The following is a 25,862-nucleotide window of genomic DNA, read 5'->3' on the forward strand; positions in this document are numbered from 1 at the left end:
TTTTTCTGAATTTTCAAGATGGATTCTTGCTGTTCTCAAATTTCTTAAATATGTAAAGCTTCACAATTACTAAGATGTTGTCCAGTTCTCTTTTACTGTGCCTTGCAGTTGATCTTTATTTTAAAGCCTCATCTTAAATTCCTTGCTAAAAATGTGCTAAATGAAAAGTGCTTAGTAGGATGACTGCCTCTCCTTGAGACAAAATAATCTCTTAGTATCCATTACTCATTCACAAAAGAAATTTTCTCTCTTATTCTAAGTCTTAAATCCACATAGATGCTAGAGTTCAAAGAAAAAAATAAATACAGTATTTGCCTTTCATTACAATAGTTTCATTAATTTTTACCAATAAGAGCTAATTATGGCTCTGCAAATTAGTTGCATATGACACAGGTTCTTCCTGTCATTTTAGTATGTTTAATTTGGATTGAATTTATGCTTTTAATTATGACAGGTAAAAGTACCACTTAACATAGCATGGATAAAATTTATGGAACACATTACACCAAAAGGTGATGTCAGATGAAAATATAAATCTCTTTTAAAGAAGAATTATGATAAATGCATGGATGGAAGATTTACAATTAGACTAAAATTATACCACCATTTTCCAGATCTCTGCTTAGAGAGATAACTAGGAAGTTGGTAGATTTATGGGTAGGTGGCAGTAAATGCTGACGCAGAAACTGCCATCAAATAATCATGAACAGGTTCATAAGAGTGAACCAGAAGTAGTAATAAGTATTAAACATGACACCAAAAGCAATGGTAATGGTCTATATAGGACAAAGTAAAATGCTTTTTGGCATTTTATGTTGAGTCACTTCTTAAATGTTATAAGCAATAACACATTTTAATGAAAATGTATTTCAACCTAGATAAGGCCTCCAGATAGAAACACCAAACTATTTGAAGGGTCAACACACCAAGGAAAAGGGAAATTTGTAAAATAAATATAAAGTTACAGATATTTTAGACTGGGCAGAAGGAAAGAACAAACCCATTAGAGGATTCTTGTGCAACAGATATTCCAGCTCTGGAAAAATTGTCTTAAATGACTTTGGGAACAAGAGAAACAGAAGTAGTGCATGTTAGGATAAATTATATGCTCATTATGCTTATCTCAGCTTAAACTAATAATCCTAATAATAATCCTGTTTCACTAATAACAATCATTAATCTTTATTTAGACTGTTAAGCATTGTTCTTGATGTTTTACATGCTTCACTTCATTTAATTGAAAAGAAAATCTATGAGAAAGGTGTTATCAGCATTCCCATTTTGTAGAAGAGAAAACCGAGGTACAGAGGCATTAATGAAGTCTCTGGTAAGTAAAAGAGGTAGTTTTTATTAGGTATTATTTATCTACATTTAGTAAACTTTGTGTTTACTAAATTGTTTATTTAGTAAAGGGGCATTGTTTATTTAGATTTAATGGGGGGGATTCCAATTCTAGTTTCTCTTTTTAAAAATCTAAATTCTCGAATCTTTTAAAATCCAAATCTGCCACATTCTATTTTATTTCTTCCCTTGATTGTGAGGTATTTTTTTCTTTCTTTGTGAGGAAGGCAAAATGAACACACTCCACTACTCTCTATTATTTTCAGCACTTTATTACTCCACATAATAACAGCCCCAGAAAGGGCAATTTGGACTAGTAGAAAGGAAGCAAAATAAAGCACTAAAATCAGTGTTACTCAATTTTGGTACAGAGTGGGCCCTTTGCCCTCTTGAACAGTTTCATTCTTAAACTTTCAATCAGAGAATTGGGCTCAATATTTTATCTCTCCTAATTCTGTATTAATATCCATTCTCATCAACTTTCTACATGTGGGTTTTATAGTATGGCATAGCAAGGAGAATTATAGATTTAAGTTATTTCCACTATAGAATTTGGACACTGCCCACATCCCATGAAGGCGGTATAAATTCCTACTAATTTCACGGCAAAAGAAAAGGAACATTGATGTGATTTACTGATTATACTGGGTTTGAGAGCCAGAAATCCCTATTTCCCAACTCATTCAACGCAACAGCCCATTTGACCTCAGGAACAATGTATTCCTGTGAATTTCTATTGCTTTTTATATAAACTGCTGACTGTAGAGAAAGTTGATAAAAACATCAAAGATTACCAGAGAAGCTGTGTTTGTGCCCTTCACAACCATTGATGAAGTACCTTAACCTCGCCTTCTCTTGATGCCTTGTATATTATCATCTGTCTTCCTGACTACTACTTCATATGGGTTATTTTTAAATTCAAGCAAATGTGCTTCCAACTAGCACTGATACATCACTAATGCCAAAATATCAGAGAGGATGAAGCATAGGACATATTTATTTATTCAGATGGAAAATATTACAGATTTATGGGGAAGTGATAACAATATCCATTCTGTGATATCTTCATATAATCAGTATCTTTGCATGCCTCCCCTCACCAAATTTTATGACCTCAAAACTTGTTCAAAGGAATTATTCTCTTGCTGATCCAAAAGGAGTAGGTGTGGGGACAGGGCTGGTTGCTTGAACACCTTGTGTCTGACTTTTCACATGCTGGGTTTCCATTGCTTTCCAAAGACCACTTACAGAGCCATAATGCACAGCATGTCTATTAATGTCTCATTGATACAGATGTGATATTTCCTAGTGGACTGAGGGTGGCACAGCATACAGACACTAGTATCTAAATGTTACGTATAATGGATAATAGAGGAAAATGAAATAGCAGAAAGGAATTTGCATGGGAAATAGAAACAGTAAATAGTTTCAGCGAAAGATTTTACTTGGGTTATACAGCAACTGCAAAGCAAGATTGAAAAAACAATGGCTCTTACAAATTCAGCAAGAGTTGAGAATTAAATGGTTTCATATTTTGAAATATAATACTTTTCAAAATTTGAACAACAGAAAGCCATTTAAAAATCATCTTGTATATTACAATTCTTATGTGACATCTTTCACCTGATGACTATTTATGAATTCTTATTTTACCCTTCTGAAGTGGTCAGCAATATGGCACAGATGGGGTAAATCAAGGAAGAGATATCAACTGATTTATCCAAAGTCACATAATGCCCAGTTCATAGCAGAATTCAGAACAAAGTTACAGTGTTTGCCATTAACATCTTCTCACATTGAACACATTCGATCTACTGTGCTGGACTTTAGCCCAATATTTCTGTGTGCAAAATATCTCACAGTAAATGATTTCAACAGATCTCTCTCAGAAATCAACAAATCTTAGTTGCACTCACCATTGCAATGGATGACCTGGGAAATATAGTGTAATTTGTAATTTAGTAAGAAAGCAATGGTCTGGTAAGGATTTGTTAGAAGTTTGAGAAGTAAATGAGCTGCAAAATTTACTGCAGTGCTGGAGGGGCCACAAGGCTTAGAGCTCAAGAGCATGTGATTAGAGTCAGTTCATTCTGGCTTAAAGGTCAGGATCCCCATTATTCAGTGATGTTATGTCTGAATCTCAATGTATCATCCATGTGACCTTTTAGTTTTACTGTGCCTCAGTTTCCTCATTTATAAAATATATTTAATACTGGTACTGACCCTTAAGGATTGTTGTGAAAATTGAACTAATACAAGTAAAGTACTAGTACAATTCCATTTTTTTAACAAATTTTTACTAACAGGATTTATATGTACCAGGCACTGTTCTTGGTGCTGGATTATAGTCATGAACAAAATGTTTAATTCTGAGGGCCAGTAAATTTCTGTAGTAAATAATAATTATGAAGATGATAATGGTAAACAATATATATTTAACATTTGTAGTATAACTATTATGTCTTTGGCACTATGCCAAGTGCTTTTTTAAAAATTATATTTCTTTGTTTATAAACTATACTTCCAGTTTGTGGACAAAAATATGCCAATGTAAGTTTTTTAGGGACTGAGTTTATGATGATGATGGGTAGTTTGTTGTAAAGCCAGGATATTGCAAGAAAGGATCCCTTAGTTGTATGTCTTAGTTGTATGCCTATGTCTTGAAGAGGGATTTGAAATATAGTAAAATGTCTCACAGTGATCTGTAGATACCACAAAATGAATCAATTCTAATACATTCCTAGGGATAAGCACATCAAGTACTTTAGTTTTATCAATTCATTTCATTCCCATAACAACCCTATGTCATAGGTACTATTTTAGGCCTATTTTACAGTTGACGGAATTGAGGCCTTAAAAGTTTAAATAGTTTGCTAAAGGTAACATGTCTAATAAGTAGCAGAGGACTAAAAAATCCATGATCATACCTATTGCACTGTATTGCCTTACTGTCATGATAAATGTATATGCCACTGTTTATCCTGTAAAAAGGCAAAGTAATGAAATTAATAAATATATAGCCTAGTTAAACAAGTTTTACAGTACATAACAATTTTTGATGCAAAAGTGGCCATTATAATACATTTAAATTGAAATGTAGGTTTGAACATTGTATAAAGGTATTAATAAAGAGCTTATTATTACCTGGATTTGTTTATACGTGGGGTTAACTTTTAGATCTCAAACATTATCTCACTATATAATAAAAGTTAATAGAAGATAACCCATAAGATAAGAGTTTGTCTCATAATAAAACAAGAACATTTTAAAAGTTTAATGTATTTAAACTTTTCAAATTACTTCTTGTATTGAATGATTCTATATTAAAATCATGTTTACATTACAGTACTTTCTCATTCTCTATCTCCATTCCTTCAGCATTATTTCTCATTACAGTTATTACAAACCAAATAAACACACATGTCAGGTTCTCCTGAAATTTTTGAGATAAAATACACATTTTTGATATGACAAGGTAATACTATTCACATTTAATAGAAGCATTGTTTAAATAAATTCAGATTGTACAATAAATATATAAAAGACCTAATAATGAACATCAACTTTTTTTTTTAATTTTTTTTTTATCCTCACCCGAGGACATTTTTTTTCAATATTTTGCTCAGATAGAGTGGGAGGGAGAGAGAGAGAGAGAGAAACATCGACATGAAAGGAACACATTGAGTGACTGCCACCCACATGACCCAACCAGGGCCGAGGAAAAATTACAACTGAGGTACGTGCCCTTAGCGGAACCGAACCCGGGTCTCTCTGGACCGCAGGCCGACACTCCAACTGCTGAGCCAAACCGGCCAGGGCATGAACATCAATGTTTTTATAATCCTATTCTGTTGACATTATCAGTGGCATCTCTACAAAATATATTTTTATTTACTTACCATCCTCTGTTCTATGACTCCTTTAAAAATTGATTATGTGAATATTTTTATTGTTTACATTTTGAATAAATCAGAATAAACTATTATTTATAGTTTATTATATTATTTATAATTATAGGAAAAACTAAATCCCTTTTTATCTGCCTCTCAGAATCATATTCATTGTACCTTCCTGAGTAATTCTGCTTCAATTGGGAAGTTGGATTAAACCTAAAAAGAAGTTATTAGTGACATACCTGTATAGAATTTTTTTCCTACCATGATATTCTATTCAATCTAAGAATAGTGCTTCCACAAACATGTTTCTACATGTTTCTTAAGTTAATTTACATTTTAGACTGCAGAACCATTGGAGCAAGGAAATTAATGTTCGGTCAAAATAAAATGCCATCTAGAAAAATCAATGCCATTTGCTATCAAATGAGTGTGACTTTAATCAGGGTGACTGAAGAACCACAATTATTTTTCTTAAAAGTAAAAAGAGTGCCTCACAACTGTTTTTTTCTTTACTTTCCCAAATGCAACAACCACACAATTTTTCAGCCATTTACCTTGTAGAAATAAAAAATACATTTTTTAAGTCCCAGTGTACAACTCTGAATTCTTGGAAAGAAATTATGCACCGGATTTTCTGATAGCTTCCAAATAACTACTACTTTAATGAAATTGCTACCTGAAAATTTGAAAGCACCATTATTGTTTAACTATAATTTAAGAAGCTATTGTAGATTGGTACTTATGACTTCTAATGAGAAAACCATAACAACCTTTTAATTGAAGGGAAAATGGTTCACTAGAGTAATTGCAATCAATAAGATTGTATTATTAGCATAAATATTTCTTCTCAAAGAGCATTCTATACTCTCCTTAACAGTATTTAAGGTTTGAAAGTGTAAAAAAAAATCCATTAGAAATCCATTTGCTATTTATAATACTAAGCCTTGGTTCAATTTTGTACAACCCAAACTTGAGAGAGAATCTCCGCCCCCAACCAAGCAAAACAAGACTGATTAAGAAGAAAAGTGAGTCGTGGACAAAAGGGCTTACCAATCACATAGGCTAGTAACAAGGCCAAAGTCACGGTGATTGCAGTGGCGCTCAAGGCTGTGCACTTCCAGTTACAGCACCGGTAAGGTTTGCTAAAGGTAAAGGCTGGTCTGGAGAAGGTGCTTCGGGGAAGTGGTCTGGGAGGCGGTGAGTACACGGTATTGGATGTCAGAGGGTAATTCTGACTGGCTGCACTGAAGATAGCAGAGGAACCAGACCCATGTTTGAACAGGAAATGTCTGCAAAAAGGAAAGAAAAATTTGGGTTTTTACCAATGCAGCTGCTACAAAAATAAAACCTGCACTAATTTCAAACCATCAGTCAGGCTTTGACAAAGTTCAGGGGAACTGGGAGGAGCTCAATAAAATTTTCATATACCTAACATTTAACTCCTAATTGCCCTTGGTGTCTCCCTCTTGCTTTCTTTTTCAGACCTTTAAGAAAAGAGAGAGGTTCTCTGTTCCCTGACTTACTGTAAATTTCTCACACTCTGAGCGTTAACCTCCCACATTTGATGTTATTTTCTATACTGTTCCCTTTCATTAACTATGATACTCGAGAGTTGATTAAAAAACAGAAGTATCATCAGGCATTTGGTAATTTAAACAGCCTAGAAACCAATATTTTATTTAGAGACTAGCTTTCACAGACATATTTTCACCCAATACTATATTATAAAAATTGCCAAACAGCCCTGGCCAGTTGCGCAGTGGTTAGAGCATCGGCCTGTGGAACAGAGTCCCAGTTTTGGTTCCTGCTAAAGGCACGTACCTCAGTTGCAGTTGGTCCTTACCCCAGTTAGGGTCGTGTGGGTGGCAACCAGTTGATGTGTCTCTCACATTAATGTTTCTCTCTCTCTCTTCCCCTGGTCTCTCCTTCCTGCTCTAACTGAATGAAGATAAATGCAAAAATGTTCTCGGGTGAGGTAAAAAAAATTGTCAAACATACGGACAAGTTAAAAAGTTTTATAATGAACAAACACATACACTCACCAACTAGATTCTACAGTTAACATCTGACTCTACTCATTTGATCACATATCTACCCATTTCTCCATTTCTGTCTTCATTCCTCAGTTCATTTTCATTTCTAAGCATTTCAAAGTAAGTTGCATACATCAGTATACTTCCTTTCACATATTTCAACTTACATATTATTATCTAGAGTTTAATATTTTTATACATTTTAATGTAGAATTTATACATGATGAGTTTAGCTTTTTTAGATTCCACAATCTTTCTAACTGATCTCACGTAGCATAATATCCTCAAGGTCCATCTATGTACTTATAAAAACGGACAGTAGAATGGTTACTGAACCTGGGGGTTTGGGTACAGGAGAGACATTTAAGGGTACAAACTTGCAACTAGGAGATAAACAAGTCCTGGAGATGCAATGTACAGTATAGTGATTATAGACAATGACACAAACATCAAACTTGTTAAGAGACTAGATCTTAATTATTCTCATCACAATAAAATAAATAATTCTGTGAAATAACAGAGGTGTTAGCTAACACAAGAATGTCAATCACATTGCAATATGTAAATGTATCAAATCAATACGTTGCACACCTTAACTTATATAGCATTATATATAAATATTTATCGATTAAAATTATACATGATGAAATACACAAATTTTAAATGTACATTTGCTTAGATTTCACAAATACAATAACCTGTGCAACCCAAACCCCTATCAAGATACAGAACATTTCCATCACCCGGACATTTCCTCCTGCCTTTCTAAGTAAATCCTTATCTTCACCCCACCCGCCAGAGACAAGTACTATTTTGCATTTTTTTCTATTATGCATTAGTTTTGTCTGTCCTATAACTTCATTCTGCTGTCATGTTTGAATAACCACATAATTATTGACTGCTCATGACTATTATAAAATGGATATTTCATAAATAGTAGTGATTTATTCACATGGAAAGAGTTGCCAAAAACAAATAAATGAAAGTATGTTTTTGGGAGCACATATTTAACACTGACTGAGTGCAGAGTGTCATGTACTGTGTTAAATATTCATTATCTCAGTCTTCACTCTTATGAACTGGACTACATTATTCTCATTGTACATTTAAGGAAATGGAGGCCTAAAGACTTTAAATAACATCCTTAAGTACATCTAGCAAGTGAATGACAGAATCAGAATAGGAGCCAACATCATTCTGGCTCCAAAGCCCTTAATCTTAACCACTCTACTGGGCTGCGTGAGGCAGTAAAATGCACTGCTAAACAAAGCATATTGCAGTGCCACATTTTAACGTACTACAACCAAAACCCCTACACTAGGCAAAGCGTCAACATCACCTTGTACATGTGACATATGCTCCAAAGCATAAATCATCAAGATTATTTAGAGACTGGTTTTTTAGCTTCCATTTTTTAAAGACAAAAGCATATCTATCTATCTATGTCTATATCTATATCTATGTCTATATCTACATCTATATCTATATCTATCTTTCTTTAAAGGAAAAAGGAATTCTTCACATGCTAGTTAATGAAAAATATCCACATTAGAGAATTTTGCTTTAGTATCATAAGGGTAAAGATTAGTTAAAGGGCTGAGTTGCTGAGGAGAATGCAAAGTCACAAGCCTTTCTGGAAAGTAATTTGGCATATTCTTTGGCCCAATAATTATGCCTATATGAATTTACTATCAGGAAATAATGTGTATGACAAGGTTTATAATAAGTTATTCATTGAAGTGTTATTTATAATAGCAAAAATTAAACACCCAGATGCTCAGTAATAGGTATGTGGTTCAGGAAATTCTTTTACAAACACATAGTAGAATACTATGCAAGTATTATAAATTGTGTTGTAGAAGAATATCAATTCACTAGAAAAAAAACATTATAGATATCACCAAGTGAAAAAGGTAGGCTTCAAGACAGTATGGGCCATAGGATATAATGTTTAAATTTACAAAAATAAAACACACACACACACACTCATAGAAAAATAATAATTTGTGTTCCCATTGGATAATAAGGGTATTTTAAAAGTTTTATGCTTTGTGCTTGTATTGCTTTTATACTTGTATCAAAAAGGCTGGGGGTAGGTTAAGTGAAAAAATTGCTGTGGCTAAAACCAACCACATGCATAGTTGTTTCTATTTATGGGAACATGATTTATTGAGCATTTAGAAAGTCCAAACACCAAAGTAAGTACTTTATATGCATTATTTTGATCTTCAATCATCTCTGATGTTGCTACTATTATTTTAATCTTATAGATGATAAAACAGAAACCAAAAGAGGTTTAGTAGGAAGAAAGTGGTAATTGTCATTATCATGATAATTATAATAAGAGGTAACATTCATTAAATGCTTATTTGTGCCAGGCATTGTTCTAAATACTTCACAAGGCATTATATCATTTAATCTTCACAACAACTTTATTATCTTAATACTGTCAGACAGATGAGGAAACAATGATGTACAGAGAGGTTAAGTGACTCATCCATGGTCTCAGAGCTAGTAACTGGTGAAGCTGAGTTTCAAATCCAAGCAGTTTGACTATAGAGCCACATTCTTACACACTACACTACAGTGCACTATACTAAGGTTTTGCAGTTAGTGAACATATTAAGATTTGAATCCAGGCCTGTTAAGGCACAGAAGAAGCATACTAGGCATTTATTTTGGCATATGGGTAATACAGGATTAAGCCATGCTAGTAGCCTGTTCCTTTGGGATCAATGACAAAAATGTGAGAATGATGGCTACAGGATCAGATTTGGAAGGAGTCTCAGAAATCATCTAGTAGCCCAACACCTTATTCAGCTGTTGGGGGAATGGAAGTCCAGAGAACAAAAGTGGATTACCTAAAAGTAACATAGGGAATTTAAAGGCATAAATGAGTGTGGAGGAAAAATGGTGGTGGAGTAAATGGAAGCTACACAAACTGTCTCCCAGGACCAAACTGTAATTACAACTAAAATAAACAAATCATTGCGAAAAAACAACTTAAAAGCAGCTGAAAAGAACCCACATAACCAGGAATGGAAAGAGGATGACAAATCAAGACTGGTAGGAACTGCAGAGGCATGTGAGGGTAAGCTGGGAGTCCATAGACAGCGGCAGAGGGCTGTATTAGTTGTGTGCACTTCCTGCTGAGAATGTGAGGGTTTTAAAAAGCACCAAATTAGCTATATACACTAACCTTGGGATCCAGAAGAGGGAGGGCATGGTGGACTGGAACTGTGTGGAGAGAGTCCGGGGATCATGGCTCAGGAGAGAGCTGGAGGGGAGAATACCAAGAGTTTGGGGCTGAACAACTCCCTCACAAGACAGTAGCCAGCTTATCCAAAGAGCCCCTTACCAGACCCCTGAAGAGAAGCAATAACCCCTCCTTCAGAAATTCAACATCACCAAGTCAGGCCAGAGAAATGCAAATTTAGGTTTATTAACATCTAGAATCTGATAGGAAGCAAGTGCCCCAGCCACTGAAATCCTCTTGCACCTGAGGGATTTTTCATTTTGCTGAGGGCTACAAATAGAGGCTCATTGAGTAACAGAGGCTAATAGACTCCAGGCAAAAAGCTAGAGGATAACTGACCCTTTCTTTGGCTTGCAAATCTAACCAGGAAAGTAGTATTTGACAGTAGCGTTAAACAGGTGTGTGCCCATACTAATTCAAACCCAGTAGAGGGAGTCAAAATCAGCGGAACACCAACACCCACAGGAAACATTTGGCAGGCTCCAAAACACACTGAGACAGCAAAAATGGTGAAACAAAGAAACAAATCCCAAATGAAAGTAGAAGAGAATTCTACTAGAGAAGAAATAAATAAAATGGAATGAAGCAAGATATCAGAGGTAGAGTACAGAGTAATAATCATGACGTAGCTCAACAGCATGAGTAAAATCTCAACAGCATGAGTAAAGATATAGAAACATTTAAAACCAACCAATTGGAAATGAAGACTGACAGAGGAGAAATAAAGAAAACACTGGAAAAAATAACCAGCAGATTAGAGGAAGCCTAGGACCTGATCAGTTAATTAGAAGACAGGGTAGAAAAAAATGACCCAATCAAAAAACCAAAAAGAAAAAAATGATTAAAAAACAGGAAGACAGCCTAAGAGACCTGTGGGACATCATGAAATGTAACATCTGCATCATAGGAGTGCCAAAAGACAACGAAAATAAAGAAGGGTTAGAAAATATTTGAAGAAATAGTGACAGAAAACTTCCCTAGCTTGGTGAAGAAAAAAGGCATACAAGTTCAAGAAGCACAGAGAGACCCAAGTAAAAAGAACCTAAAGAGGACCAAACTAAGACACATTATAATTCAAATGCCAAAAATCAAAGACAAAGAGAGAATCCTAAAGGCAGCAAGAGATAAGCAACAGGTTACAAACAAAGGAACTCCAATAAGGCTATTAGCTGACTTCTCAACAGAAACACTACAGGCAAGAAGGGAATGAAATGAAGTAATCAAGGTCATGAAAAACAAGGATCTGAATCCAGGACTACTCTATCCAGCCAGGCTATTATTCAAAATAGAAGATGAGATAAAGAGCTTCCCAGACAGAAAAAGGCTAGGGGAATATATTAGCACAAAACCAGCACTCCAATAAGTGGTAAAAGGACTGCTGTAATAAGCAGAAAAAATAGGAAGGGAAACATAACCAAATTAAACAAAAATGGCAATAAATACGTACATATCAATAATAACACTTAACATAAATGGATTAAACACATTGATCAAAAGACAGAGTAGCTGAATCGATAATAAAGCATGACTCATACATATGTTGTTTACAACAGACCCACCTCACAACAAAAGTCTCACATAGGTTGAAACTGAACGGATGGAAAAAAGTTTTCCAAGCAAATGGAAAGGAAAAAAAGCTGGGGTAACAATACTCATATCCAATAAAGTAGACTTCAAAATGAAGTTCATAACTAGACACAAAGAAGGCCACTACATAATATTGAAAGGATCTATCAAACAGAAAGATGAAACCTTAGTAAACATATATGCAACCAACATAGGAGCACCAAGATATATTTTAAAAACTTCTGGAGGATATCAAAGGAGACATCAATAGCAATACAATCATAGCAGGGACTTCAACACTCCACTGACATCACTGGATACTCTACACAAAAAATTAACAAGGAAACAAAGACTCTAAATGATTCACTAGATCAAATGGATGTAATAGATATCTACCGAGAATTACAACCCAAAACTACAGAATTCACATTCTTCTCAAGTGCACATGGGACATTGTCAAAGATAGAACACATGTTAGGACATAAACTAAGTCTCTACAAGTGCAAGAAGATTGAAATCATTTCAAGCACCTTCTCAGATCACAATGGCATGAAACTAGAAATCAATTATAACAAAAACATAGAAAAACATTCAAACACATGGAGGCTAAATAGCATGTTATTAAACAATGAGTGGGTTATCAAGGAAGAAATTAAAAACTTCCTGGAAAGCAATGAAAATGAACACACAACAACACAACATCTAAGGGACACAGCAAAAGCAGCTCTAAGAGGGAAAATCATAGGACTACAGGCCTACCTCAAGAAACAAACAAACAAAAAAATTAGTTGACTTTCTAAACCTACAACTTAAATAACTGGAAAATAAACACAAATAAAAACCCAGAGCAAGTAGAAGGAAATAAATAGGAAAGGACAGAGCAGATATGAATTACATAGAAACTAAAAAAAAAAAAAAAAAAATTCAAAAGAGCTGGTTCTTTGAAAAGACAAACAAGATTAATTGATCCTTAGCCAGACTCACTAAGAAAAGAAACAAAATAGAGAACCCAAATAAACAAAATCAGAAACGAATGAGAAATAACACCTGGCACCACAGAAATACAAAGGATCATTAACCAATACTATGAATAATTATACGACAACAAATTGGACAATCTAAGCAAAATGGACAAATTTCTAGAAACACATGGTTTTCCAAAACTAAACTGGGAAGAGATAGAAAACTTGAACAAACCAATAACAACTAAAGAAATTGAAGATGAAACCAAGACTCTCCGAGCAAACAAAAGTTCAGGCCCAGACACCATCATGGGGGAGTTTTACGGAACATTCAAAGAAGATCTAACACCCATTCTCCTCAAACAACTCCAAAAAATCCAAGAAGAGGGAAGACTTTCAAACTCATTTTATGAGGCCAACATAACCTTAATTCCAAAACCAGATAAAAACACCACAAAGAAAAAAACTAAACGCCAATATCCCTGATGAACATAGATGCCAAAATCTTTAATAAAATATTAACAAATCAGATCCAGCAATACATTATAAAAAGTATTCACCATGCCCAAGTAGGATTCATCCCAAGGATGCAAGGATGGGACAATATTCACAAATCAATAGATGTGATACACCACATAAACAAAATGAAAGATAAAAACCATATGATTATAACAATAGATGCTGAAAAAGCATTTGATAAAATCCAGTGTCTATTTCTGATAAAAACTTTTAGCAATGTGGGAATTGAAGAACCAAATCTTGACATGATAAAGGCCATATATGAAAAACCTACAGCCAACATCATTCTCAATGGGCAAAAATAAAATCATTTTCCTTCAGAAGAGGAACAAGACAGGGCTGCCCACTTTTGCCACTCTTATTTAACATAGTACTGAAAGTCTTAGCCACAGCAATCAGACAAGAAGAAAAATAAAAAGAATCCAAATTGAAAAGAAGGAAGTGAAACTGTCATTATTTGCAGATAACATAATATTGTACATAGAAAACCCAAAAGACTCCATCAAAAATCTAATAGATTTAATAAATGAATTTGGCAAAGTAGCAGGATACAAAATTAACATCAAGAAATTGACAGCATTCGTATACACTAATAATGAACTCACAGAAAGAGAAAATAAAACAACAATCCCCCTAACCATTGCAGTAAAAAAAAAAAAAAACATAAGATACCTAGGAATAAACTTAACCAAAGAAGTAAAGGACCTCTTCACAGAAAATTACAGGACATTGAAAAAAGAAATAGAGGAAGATATAAAAAAGTGGAAGCACATACCTTGTTCATGAATTGAAAAATTAACATCATTAAAATGTTCATAGTACCCAAAGCCATCTATAGATTCAATGCAATCTCCATTAAAATTTCACAGAACTAAAACAAATACTTCAAAAATTTAGATGGAACCAAAAAGACCTTAAATAGCCACAACAATCTTGAAAAATAACAAAGTAAGAAGGCTCACCATACTGGATATCAGGTTATACCATCAAGCCTTTGTAATCAAAACAGCCTGATACTGGCACAAGAACAGGCGTATAGATCAATGAAACAGAACAAAGAACTCAGAAATTGACCCAAGATATTATGCTCAATTAATATTTGACAAAGGTAGAAAGAGCATACAATGGAATAAAGACAACCTCTTTAATAAATGGTGTCGGTGAAAATTGGACAGCTACATGCAAAAAAATGAAGCTAGAACACTTACACCATACACAAGAATAAACTGAAAATGGATAAAAGACTTAAATGTCACTCATGAATTCATAAAACTTTGAGAAGAAACTGTAGGCATCACACAACCCAGAATTTTCACTGATACAACACTTAAGGCAAGAGAAACAGAGGAAAAAATGAACACATGGACTACATGAAACTAAAAAAGTTCTGCACAGCAAAAAAAACAACCATCAAAATGGAAAGGCAACCCACTCTATGGGAGAGCATAATTGCCAACGATACATCAGACAAGGGGTTAATCTCCAAAGTATATAGAGTACTCATACAACTTAACAAAGGAAGACAAAGAAACCAATTAAAAAATGGGCAAAGGATCTAAATAGACAACTTTCCAAACATGACATACAAATGGACAAGAGATATATAAAAAAATGCTCAACATCACTAACCATCAGAGAGATGCAAATAAAAATGATTATGAGTTGTCACCTCATACCTACTGGAATGGCTGCCATCAACAAATCATCACACAACAACTGTTGGCGAGGGTGTGGAGAAAAGGGGACTCTAGTACACTTCTGGTGGGAATGCAGACCGGTATAGTCCGTATGGAAAACAATATGGTGTTTCCTCAAACAATTAGAAATTGATCTGCCATTTGACCCAGTGATCGCACTTCTAGGAATATATCATAAGAAGCCTGAAACACCAATCAGAAAAAAATATTTGTACATGTATGTTCATAGCAGCACTATTAAAATTGCTAAGATCTGGAAACAGCTCAAGGGTTCATCAATAGATGAGTATATAAAAAAGCTGTGGTACGCCCTGGTCAGTTTGGCTTAGTGGCAGAGCATTGGCCCACAGATCAATGAGTCAGGGGTTTGATTCTGGCCAAGGTCATGTATCCTGGTTGCGGTTCATCCCCCGCCCTGATTGGGGTCGTGCGGGAGGCAATGTGTCCCTCTCATGTTGATGTTTCTCTCTCTCCCTCCCTCCCACTCTATCTAATGATAAATAGAAAAATATCCTCGGGTTAGGAATTTTAAAAAAAGCTGTGGTACATATACACAATGGAATACTATGCAGCTGTAAGAAAGAAAGATCTCTTATCCTATGAGATGACATGGAGGGACCTGGGGAGTGTTATGCTAAGTGAAATAAGCCAATCAGAGAACGACAAATACCACATGATGTTACTTATTTGTGGAATGTAATGAACAAAATAAGCTGATGAACAAAATAGACCCAGAGACATAGAAGTAGGGTACAGACTGACAAACCTCAGAAGAGGGAGATGGGGGAAAGCAAGAGATAAACCAAAGAACTTATATGCATGTATGCATAACCAACGGACATAGACAACAATGCTGAGGGAGGGCAGGATCGGAAGGAGGGTGTCAATGACAAAAAAAGAAGAAACATATGTAAGAGAAATAAATTAATAAAAAATACATTTAAAAAATAAAGGCATGAATGAATTTGGGATCAGGCTTCTTCCCAAATAGTGTATTTCCATTGCCCCATGCTACCTGCCAACCGCAGTCTTTACTGGGTCAGTACTAGGTTTTAATCTCTTGGGTAAATATAATCTGTTCTAGCAGTATACATGATACATATTTATTCTTCTCCATGTCACATATTCTTATAGTAATTTTAAAGACTATCTTAGTTATTTTGGATGAATTGGGAAAGAAGCTACCCTTTAATTGTTAAGAACCCAAAAGAGTCATTCTTGCTTCTAAAGGCACCCAAATGTATCCCCATAATGGAAAAACACTATATAGTAGAAATAAGAATACATATATTTGATTGAAAAAAGTGACACATGTTCCTTCCATTTTAATGTATCTTCTTTTTAGGCCCTGAAATAATTGCCTCCATGTCATAAGGAAGTGGATTTCTTCTTTAATGTCTGGGTAGCTCCCTCAGTCTGTGTTTTCCCCTTAGCCATCTAATTGACTAGTGAGCAAAAAGTGTAGCACTTTACGCACAGCATAGTGGAGTAGCTTCGTATCGCCCCACCCCTGCCCTGTGGTTACTCTGGAGGTGACAAATGCAATATATAAAAGATCCTATATAGCAACACTTTGGTATGTTTCTATGGGATAAAGAGAAATCCAGCAGTATGGAGCTCTTTTATTCAATGTTTGGAGAAAAAATCCTCAATCCTTTGCATATTTAAGAAAGAAAACAATTGGCATTTTGAGACATTGTAAGTGGCCAATATGTTGAATATTGATTTGGTTTGGTATATCATTAAGAAGTAGAAGAAAAGCAAAGAGAGGCAGCATTTTTGGCTATTATGATGGCAATTACAAGCAATAATTGATATCCCTGAACACTATAATTTCATTGTGATATACATCAAAGTATTTCCAAATGCAGTTTCATAAGTAAAATATTACAGTATAATAAATAAATTCAACAGTCACAGCAGAGAAACATTTAAACTAATTAATATTTGAATGGAATCCAAATCACAGTCCTCAGTGAGGGAAGATAATAAAATGAGTTCATATGTGGAGATTCCTGTTTTCTGATTAACAAACTCAGATTAAGATTCTATGCTAAAAGAGATCTCTACTTTAATGTGCATCATGAAAACCAGCAATGTAAATGCTCTGTCTTGTCATAGGCTTTGCAGTCCATTGCTGGAAAGTGAAGCTACTGCTTAAATATGTTTTCACAGTCCCTGAAAAAAGTAGCTGCATAAAGATAAATGCACAGTGCTAGATTTCAGCTATGTGCTCATAAAATCATATCACCTGTCTAAGCACATTGTTTTTCCTTGGTGACCTGAGGATATACTAAAATGTTGCTATCAATTTTATACAATTGTTTTTTTTTTCCACAGAGCAAATGATAAAAATGCAGGTCAAGAGTTGATGTGTAAGTAGTACACTCCTTTGCATCTGTTTTAATATTCAAATTCAAATTTAAAAGGGAAAAGCAAGATATTGCCAAAGGAAATGGGCATATAAGTAAACTGAAAACAAAAATATCTTCAAGCCCTGGCCGGTTTTGCCCAGTGGTTAGAGCGTCGGCCTGTGGTCCAGAGAGACCCGGGTTTGAATCCTGCTAAGGGCATGTATCTCGGTTGCAATTTGTCCCTGGCCCTGGTTGGGTTGTGCGGGTGACAACCAGTCGATGTGTCCCTTTCACATCGATGTTTCTCTCTCTCTCTCTCACTCCCACTCTATCTGAACAAAAAATGGAAAAATGTCCTTGGGTGAGGATAAAAAATATATATATATGTCTTCAAGACTGATGAGACCCAGTGGTGGAAAATGGAAATATAATAAATGCTCCTGTCAATACTTTAAAATTATCTATAAAAAAGGGGAAAATGTACTCTCTCTTTTTAAAACCCTCACACCAACATAATTTTGAGGGTATCTTTTGGAACTAAATAATGTGATATAATGTAGCACTTAAAATTCAATAGGAAACAGATAAAAGTTTTTTAAAAATTAAAAAAAGAAGTCTGCATTGAAAAGGCCTTAAATCAGTTATTAGGGCCAAATCACATTCAGATAGGATAGTGGAATCTAGGTATTTAAATATTCTTAATTTTTTTTTATTGTGACACACACACACACACACACTCTACAATTTACCATCCTAACCATTTTGAAATGTACAGCTCAGTAGTATTAAGAATATTTACACTGTTGTAAAACAGATCTCCAGAACACTTTCATCCTGCGAATCTGAAACTATGCTCATTAAACAACAATTTCTCTTTTCCCCTCCCCACAGTTCATGGTAACCATCAATTCTATTTTCTGTTTCTATGAATTTGACAACTTTAGATACCTCATGTGAGTAGAATCATACACTATTTGTCTGTCTTTTTGTGACTGGTTTATTTCACTTAACACAATGTCCTAAAGGTTCATCAGTGTGTAGCATATGACAGGATTTCCTTCCTTTCAAGGCTGAATAGTATTACATTGTCTATATACCATATTTTGTTGATCTATTCATTTGTAGGACATTGGGGCTGCTTTAACTTTTTGGCTATTATGAATAATGCTGCTATGAACATGGGTATGAAAATATCTCTTTGATATCCTGCTTTAAATTATTTGGGATATATATATATATCCAAAAATCAGATTGCTGTATCATACAGAAGCTCTATTCTTAATGTTTTGAGCAACCTCCATACTATTTTCCATAGCAGTTGTACCATTTTACAATCCCATCCCACCAGTGCACAAGGGTTCCAATTTTTTTATATTATTGTTGACACTTATTTCTTATTTTTGTGATAAACGTCATCCTAATGGGTGTGAGGTGAATTCTCATTGTACATATGATTTGCATTTCTCTGTTGATTAGTGATGCTGAGCATCTTTTCATTTGTTTGCTGGCTGTTTTTATATCTTATTTGGAGAAATGTCTATTCAGAGGTATTTATTCATATGCCTCCAAAAACACAAGAAAATAAAACAAAATGCCATGCTGGGTCACCCCATTTTCATCTTTGACCAGACTACTAGTGTTGGTTTATTAAATAGTATGATGTCTGGCCAGGTTATCAACCTCAACATCTCTAGTCTTTCCTTAATAACCCATTCTTGATACTCTCTTCTTGCTTTAAAATATCATTATCATCTTGAAAAACTTCCTGGAGTAATAACGTGTATCTCTCTACCAAAAGCTACATAATAAATGATTTAATTTTATTTGTCCTATGGTTCTTTAAAATTTTAAGCTACCCCATCAATATATCCCCTCCAAACCTTATATGCCAAGTGTTTTGTTTTGTTTGTTTGTTTTAAATTTTGTCCCTTTATTGATTTTACAGACAGTGGAAGTGAGAAGGAGAGAGAGACAGAAACATCGATGATAGAGAACATTGATTGGCCACCTCCTACATGCCCCCCACTGGGGATTTAGCCCATAACTTGGGCATGTGACCTGACCAGGAATCAAACCAGTGACCTCTTTGTGCATGGGTTAATGATCAACCACTGAGCCACACCGGCCGTACTATGCCAAGTTTTTATAGAAAGTCTATACTCATTCCATATCATTCACAAATGTTAAGAGTTTTTAAAAGATTTGCAGGATACCTGTCAAAACCTTAATTTTTCTAGGCGTAATCTTTAGTTCTCCAGTCTATTCCTTTTTAAATATGTTTTTTCCCTCCTCAGGAAAAGTAATTTTATTTATTTATTTATAATTTTTTTAAATTAATTTATTTTTGTTACAGATGTTTCTCCTTTTTTGCCGTTGACCCCATCCTCCCTATCCCCCTGCCCTGTCCCCAGCATTGTTGTCTATGTACATTGGTTATGCATACATGCATATAAGTTTTGTGGTTTCTCTCCTCCCCTGCCCCACCTCCTCTACTGAGGAGTCTCAGTCTGTACCCTACTTTTACGTCTCTGGGTTTATTTTTTGCTTATCAGTTTGTTTTGTTTATTATATTCCACATATAAGTGATATCATATGATACTTGTCTTTCTCTGATTGGCTTGTTTCACTTAGGATAATACTCTCCAGGTCTCTCCATGTCATCTCAAAAGATAAAAGATCTTTCTTCCTTACACCTGCATAGTATTCCATTGTGTGTACGTACCACAACTTTTTTATCCACTCACCTACTGATGGCCACTTGGGCTGTTTCGAGACCTTAGCAATTATAAATAGTGCTGCTATGAACATAGGGGTACACATATTCTTTCGGGTTGGTTTTCAGGCTTCTTAGGATATATTCCTAGTAGTGCCATCACTAGGTCAAATGGCAGTTCAATTTTTAAATTTTTGAGGTAACACCATAGTGTTTTCCATAGTGGCTGCACCAGTCTGCATTTCTACCAGCAGTATACTAGAGTGCCCCTATCTCCACACCCTCGCCTACACTTGTTGTTTGATGATATGTTGATGTGAACCATTCTGACAGGTGTGAGGTGATGGCTCATTGTTGTTTTAATTTGCATCTCTCTGATAATTGGTGACGTTGAGCATTTTCTTGTATGTATCTTTGCCATGTGTATATCCTGTTTGGAGAGGTGTCTCTTTAGGTCCTCTGCCCATTTTTTAACTGGCTTCTTGGTCTTCCATATATATTTTTGGAAATTAACCCCTTATCTGATGTATTGTTGGCAATTACATAGTGGGTTCCCTTTCCATTTTGATGGCTGTTACTTTTGCTGAGCAAAAATTTTTAGTTTGATGTAGTCCCATGTGTTTACTTCTTTCTTTGTTTCTCTTGCCTAAAGCGTTGGCTCAGTGAAAATTCCACCGCATGTGATGTCTAAAATTTTTTGCCTACATTTTATTCTAGGATTTTTATGAACTCATGAATCACATTTAAGTCTTTCTTTCCATTTTGAGTTTATTCTAGTGTATGGTGTAAGAAGGTAGTCTAGCTTCATTTTTTTTTGCATGTAGGTATCTAAGTTTTTCAACACCATTTATTGAAGAGGATGTCTTGATTTCACTGTATGTTCTTGCCACCTTAGTCAAATATGAATTGATCATATTGTCTTGCATCAAGTTCTGGGTTTATTTTTTTGGTTTTAATTTTCAAAATGACATTTTATTTTATTTTCAATCAGAATGATATTTTTTATTATAATTTATTTATTTTTGTTAAAGGTGTTTCTCCTCCACCCCCTGATTCCTCCCTCCGCCTCCCTCCCCTCCCTGTCCCCAGCTTTGTTGTCCATGTGCATTGTTCATGCATACATGCATATAACTTCTGTGGTTTATCCATCCCCCACCACCCCTTATTCTGGGGATTGTCACTCTGTACCTTACTTCCACGTCTCTGGAACTACCCCATTACTCAGACTGTTATGTTCATAATATTCCACAAATAAGTGAGATCATATGATACTTGTTTTTCTCTGTTTGGCTTGTTTCACTTAGGATGATACTTTTCAGGTCCCTCCATGTAGTATCAAAGGGTCAGAGATCTTTCTTTCTTACAGCTGCATAGTATTCCATTGTGTATATGTACCATTGCTTTCTTATCCATTTGTCTACTGATGGACACTTGGGCTGTTTCCAGATCTTAGCTTTGCAAATAGTGCTGCCACAAACATGGGGATACATATATTCGTTCTGATTGGTGTTTCAGGTTTCTTAGGGTATATTCCTAGAAGTGGGATCATTGGGTCAAATGGAGGTTAAATTTTTAATTTTTTGAGGTAAAACCAGAGTGTTTTCCATAGTAGCTGCACCAGTCTGCATTCCCACCAGCAGTGTACTAGAATCCCCTTTTCTCCACACCCTTGCTAACACTTGTTATTTGATGATTTGTTGATGATTTGTTGAATGAGGTATGAGATGATACCTCATTGTTGTTTTAATTTGCATCTCTCTCATGATTAGTGATGTTGAGTATGTCTTCATATGTCTCTTGTCCATTTGTATGTACTCTTTGGAGAGGTGTCTATTCACCTCCTCTGCCCATTTTTTAATTGGGTTCTTTGTCTTCTTTTTGCTGAGTTGTATGAGTACTCTACATATTTTGGAAATTAACCTCTTATCTTATGTATTATTGGCAATGATATTCTTCTATACAGTGGGTTGCCTTTTCATTTTGATGGTTGTTTATTTTGCTGTGCAGAAGCTTTGTAGTTTGATATAGTCCCATGTGTTCATTTTTTTCCTTTATTTCTGTTGCCGTAGGTGATTTATCAATAAAAATTCTGCTCCGTATGATGTTCAAAATTTTGTTGCCTACATTTTCTTCTAGAATTTTTATGGATTCATGAGTCACATTTAACTCTTTTATCAATTTTTAGTTTATTCTTGTGTATAGTGTAAGTTCATGGTCTTGTTTCATTTTGTTGCATGAAGCTGTCCAATTTCCCCAACACCATTTATTAAAGAGGCTGTGTTTACTCCATTATATGCTCTTACCTTCTTTGTCAAATATTAATTGAGCATAGTGTCTTGGGTCCATTTCTGGTTTCTCTGTTCTGTTCCACTGGTCTATGTGCCTGTTCTTGTGCCAGTACCAGGTTGTTTTGATTACAGTGGCTTTGTAGTATAACCTGATATCTGGTATTGTGATTCCACCTACTTTGTCCTTCTTTTTCAAGATTGCTGTGGCTATTTGTGGTCTTTTCTGGTTCCATATGAACTTTTGAGGTATTTGTTCTAGTTCTGTAAAATACGTAGTTGGTATTTTGATGGGGATTGCATTGAATCTATAGATTGCTTTGGGTAACATGGATATTTTAATAATGTTAATTCTTCCAATCCATGAACTAGGTATGTGCTTCCACTTTTTATATCTTCCTCTATTTCTTTTTTCAATGTCCTGTAGTTTTTTGCAAATAGGTCGTTTACTTCTTTGGTTACATTTATTCCTAGGTATCTTAATTTTTTTGCAGCGATGGTAAATGGGATTTTTTTTTTAGTTTCTCTTTCTGTGAGTTAATGATTGGTGTATAAGAATGTCATTGATTTCTTGATATTAATTTTATACCCTGCTACTTTGCCAATTTCATTTATTAAAGTCTAGTAAATATTTGATGGAGACTTTGGGGTTTTCTATGTATAGTATCATGTCATCTGCGAATAATGACAGTTTCACATCCTCCTTCCCAATTTGGATCCCTTTTATTTTTTCTTCCTGTCTGATTGCTGTGGCTAAGACTTCCAGTACTATGTTAAATAAGAGTGGTGAAAGTGGGCATCCCTGTCTTGTTCGTGTTCTTAAGGGAAATGCTTTTAATTCCTGCCCATTGAGTATGATGTTGGCTGTAGGTCTTCCATATATGGCCTTTACTATTTTGAGATATGATCCCTCTATTCCAACATTGCTGAGTGTTTTAGTCAGAAATGGATTAAGAATTTGGTCAAATGCTTTTTTCAGCATATATTGATATAATCTTATAGTATTTATTATTTATTTTGTTTATGTGGTGTATCACATTTATTGATTTGCGAATATTGGACCAGACTTGCATCCCTGGGATGAATCCCACTTGGTCATGGTGAATAATTTTTCTGATGTATTTCTGGATTTGATTTGCTAGTATTTGGGTCAGGATTTTGGCATCTATGTTTATCAGGAATATTGGACTGTAGTTTTCTTTCTTGTAGTGCCTTTTTTTGGATTTGGAATTAGAATTATGCTGGCCTCATAAAACAAGTTTGGAAGTCTTCCTTCTTCTTGAAATTTTTGAAAAAGTTTGAGAAGAATGTGTGTTAATTCTTTTGTAAATGTTCAGTAAAACTCCCATGTGAAGCAATTTGGGCCTTGGCTTTTGTTTGCTGGGAGAGTCTTGATTACCTCTTTAATTTCCTTAGTTGTTATTGGTCTGTTCAAGTTTTTTTATCTCTTTCCAGTCCAGTTTTGGGAGACTGTGTGTTTCTACGAATTTGTCCATGTCGCTTAGATTGTTGAATTTGTTGCCATATAATTGTTCATAGTAGTTGTTAATGGTCTTTTGTATTTCTGTGGTGTCAGTTGTTACTTTTATTTCATTTCTAATTTTGTGTATTTGGATTCTCTCTCTTTGTTTCCTGGTGAGACTAGCTAAGTGTCCATCAATCTTGTTTATCTTTTCAAAAAACCAGCTCTTTGTTTTATTGATCCTTTGAATTATTTTTTTGGTCTCTATGTCATTTATTTCTGCTCTGCTCTTTACTATTTCCTTCCTTCTACTTGCTCTGGGGTTTTTGTTTTGTTTGTTTGTTTGCTTTCTAATTCTTTAAGTTGTGAGGTTAGACAGTCAATTAGAAATTTTTCTTGTTTCTTTTGGTAGGACTGTAGTGCTATGAACTTTCCTCTCAGAATTGCTTTCGCTGCATCCCACAGACTTTTTGTGTTGTTGTGTGTTCATTTTCACTGGTTTCCAGGAAGCTTTTAATTTCTTCCTTGATCTCCTTGGTAACCCATTCATTGTTTCATAACATGCTATTTAGCCTACATGCGTTCAAATGTCTTTGCATGTTTTTGTTGCAATTGATCTCTAGTTTCATGCCATTGTGATCTGAGAAGAAACTTGATATGATTTCAATCTTCTTGAACTTGTAGAGACTTAGTTTGTGTCCTATCACGTGGTCTATCTTTGAGAATGTCCCATGTGCACTTGAGAAGGATGTGAATTCTGTAGTTTTGGGGTGTAATTCTCTTTAGATATATATTAAATCCATTTGGTCTAGTGCTTCATTTAGAGTTTCTGTTTCCTTGCAATTTTTTGTCTAGAGAATCTATCCAGTGGTGTCATCGAGGTTTTGAAGTCCCCTGTTATGATTTTATTGCTGTCGATTTCTCCTTTGAAGTTCTCCAGAAGATTTTTAATAAGTTTTGATGGTCCTATATTGGGTGCATATATGTTTATCAAGGTTATATCTTCCTGTTGGATCAATAATTTCAATATTATGTAGGGGCCTTCTTTGCCTCTAGTCATGGTCTTCATTTTGAAATCTATTTTATCAGATATGAGTATTGCTACCCCAGCTTTTATTTCTGTCAATCTGTTTGGAAGAATTTTTTTCATCCCTTAAATTTCAATCTATGTGAATCTTTTGTTGTGATGTGGGTCTCTTGTAAACAACATATAGATGCGTTATGCTTTCTTATCTAGTCAGCTACTCTGTATCTTTTTATTAGAGCATTCAGTCCATTTATATTTAAGATGATCATTGATATGTACTTATTTATTACCATTTTCGTTTAGTTTGGTTATATTTTCTTCCTGTTTCTTCTACTAATTACAGCAGTGTTTTTTCCACATTTCTTGCATTGCTGGTTTGGTGCTAATGTATTCTCTTAGCCTTTTGTTGTCTGGGAAGCTCTTTATTTGATGTTCTATTTTGAATGATAGCCTTGCTTGGTAGAGTAGTCTTGGATTCAGATTCTTGTTTTTCATGACCTTGATTAGTTCATGCCATTACCTTTTGCCCTGTAATGTTTCTTTTGAAAAGTCAGCTGAGGACCTTAAGGGAGCTCCTTTGCAGGTAACCTGTTGCTTATCTCTTGCTGCTTTTAGGAGTGTCTCTCTGTCTTTAATAGTTGGCATTTTGATTACTATGTGTCTTGGTGTGGGCCTGTTTGGGTTCTTCTTACTTTGGGCTCTCTGTGCTTCTTGAAGTTGAATGCCTTCTTCCTTCACCAAATTAGGGAGG

General features: G+C 34.9%; 1 protein-coding gene across 3 annotated transcripts in view; it reads right to left on the reverse strand.

The window, feature by feature from the left end:
* The window catches only part of TENM1 (teneurin transmembrane protein 1), an 883,219-nt gene that overhangs the window by 472,661 nt on the left and 384,696 nt on the right, over positions 1 to 25,862 (reverse strand). For all 3 annotated transcript variants that reach the window (XM_036271240.1, XM_036271239.1, XM_036271238.1), the window contains exon 5: positions 6,288 to 6,526. In XM_036271240.1, coding sequence (XP_036127133.1) covers positions 6,288 to 6,526 — 239 coding nt within the window. The remainder of the gene's footprint in view (positions 1 to 6,287; positions 6,527 to 25,862) is intronic.

This window comes from Molossus molossus, unplaced genomic scaffold (genome assembly GCF_014108415.1).
Source record: "Molossus molossus isolate mMolMol1 unplaced genomic scaffold, mMolMol1.p scaffold_m16_p_2, whole genome shotgun sequence".
NCBI classification, from domain to species: Eukaryota; Metazoa; Chordata; class Mammalia; order Chiroptera; family Molossidae; genus Molossus; species Molossus molossus.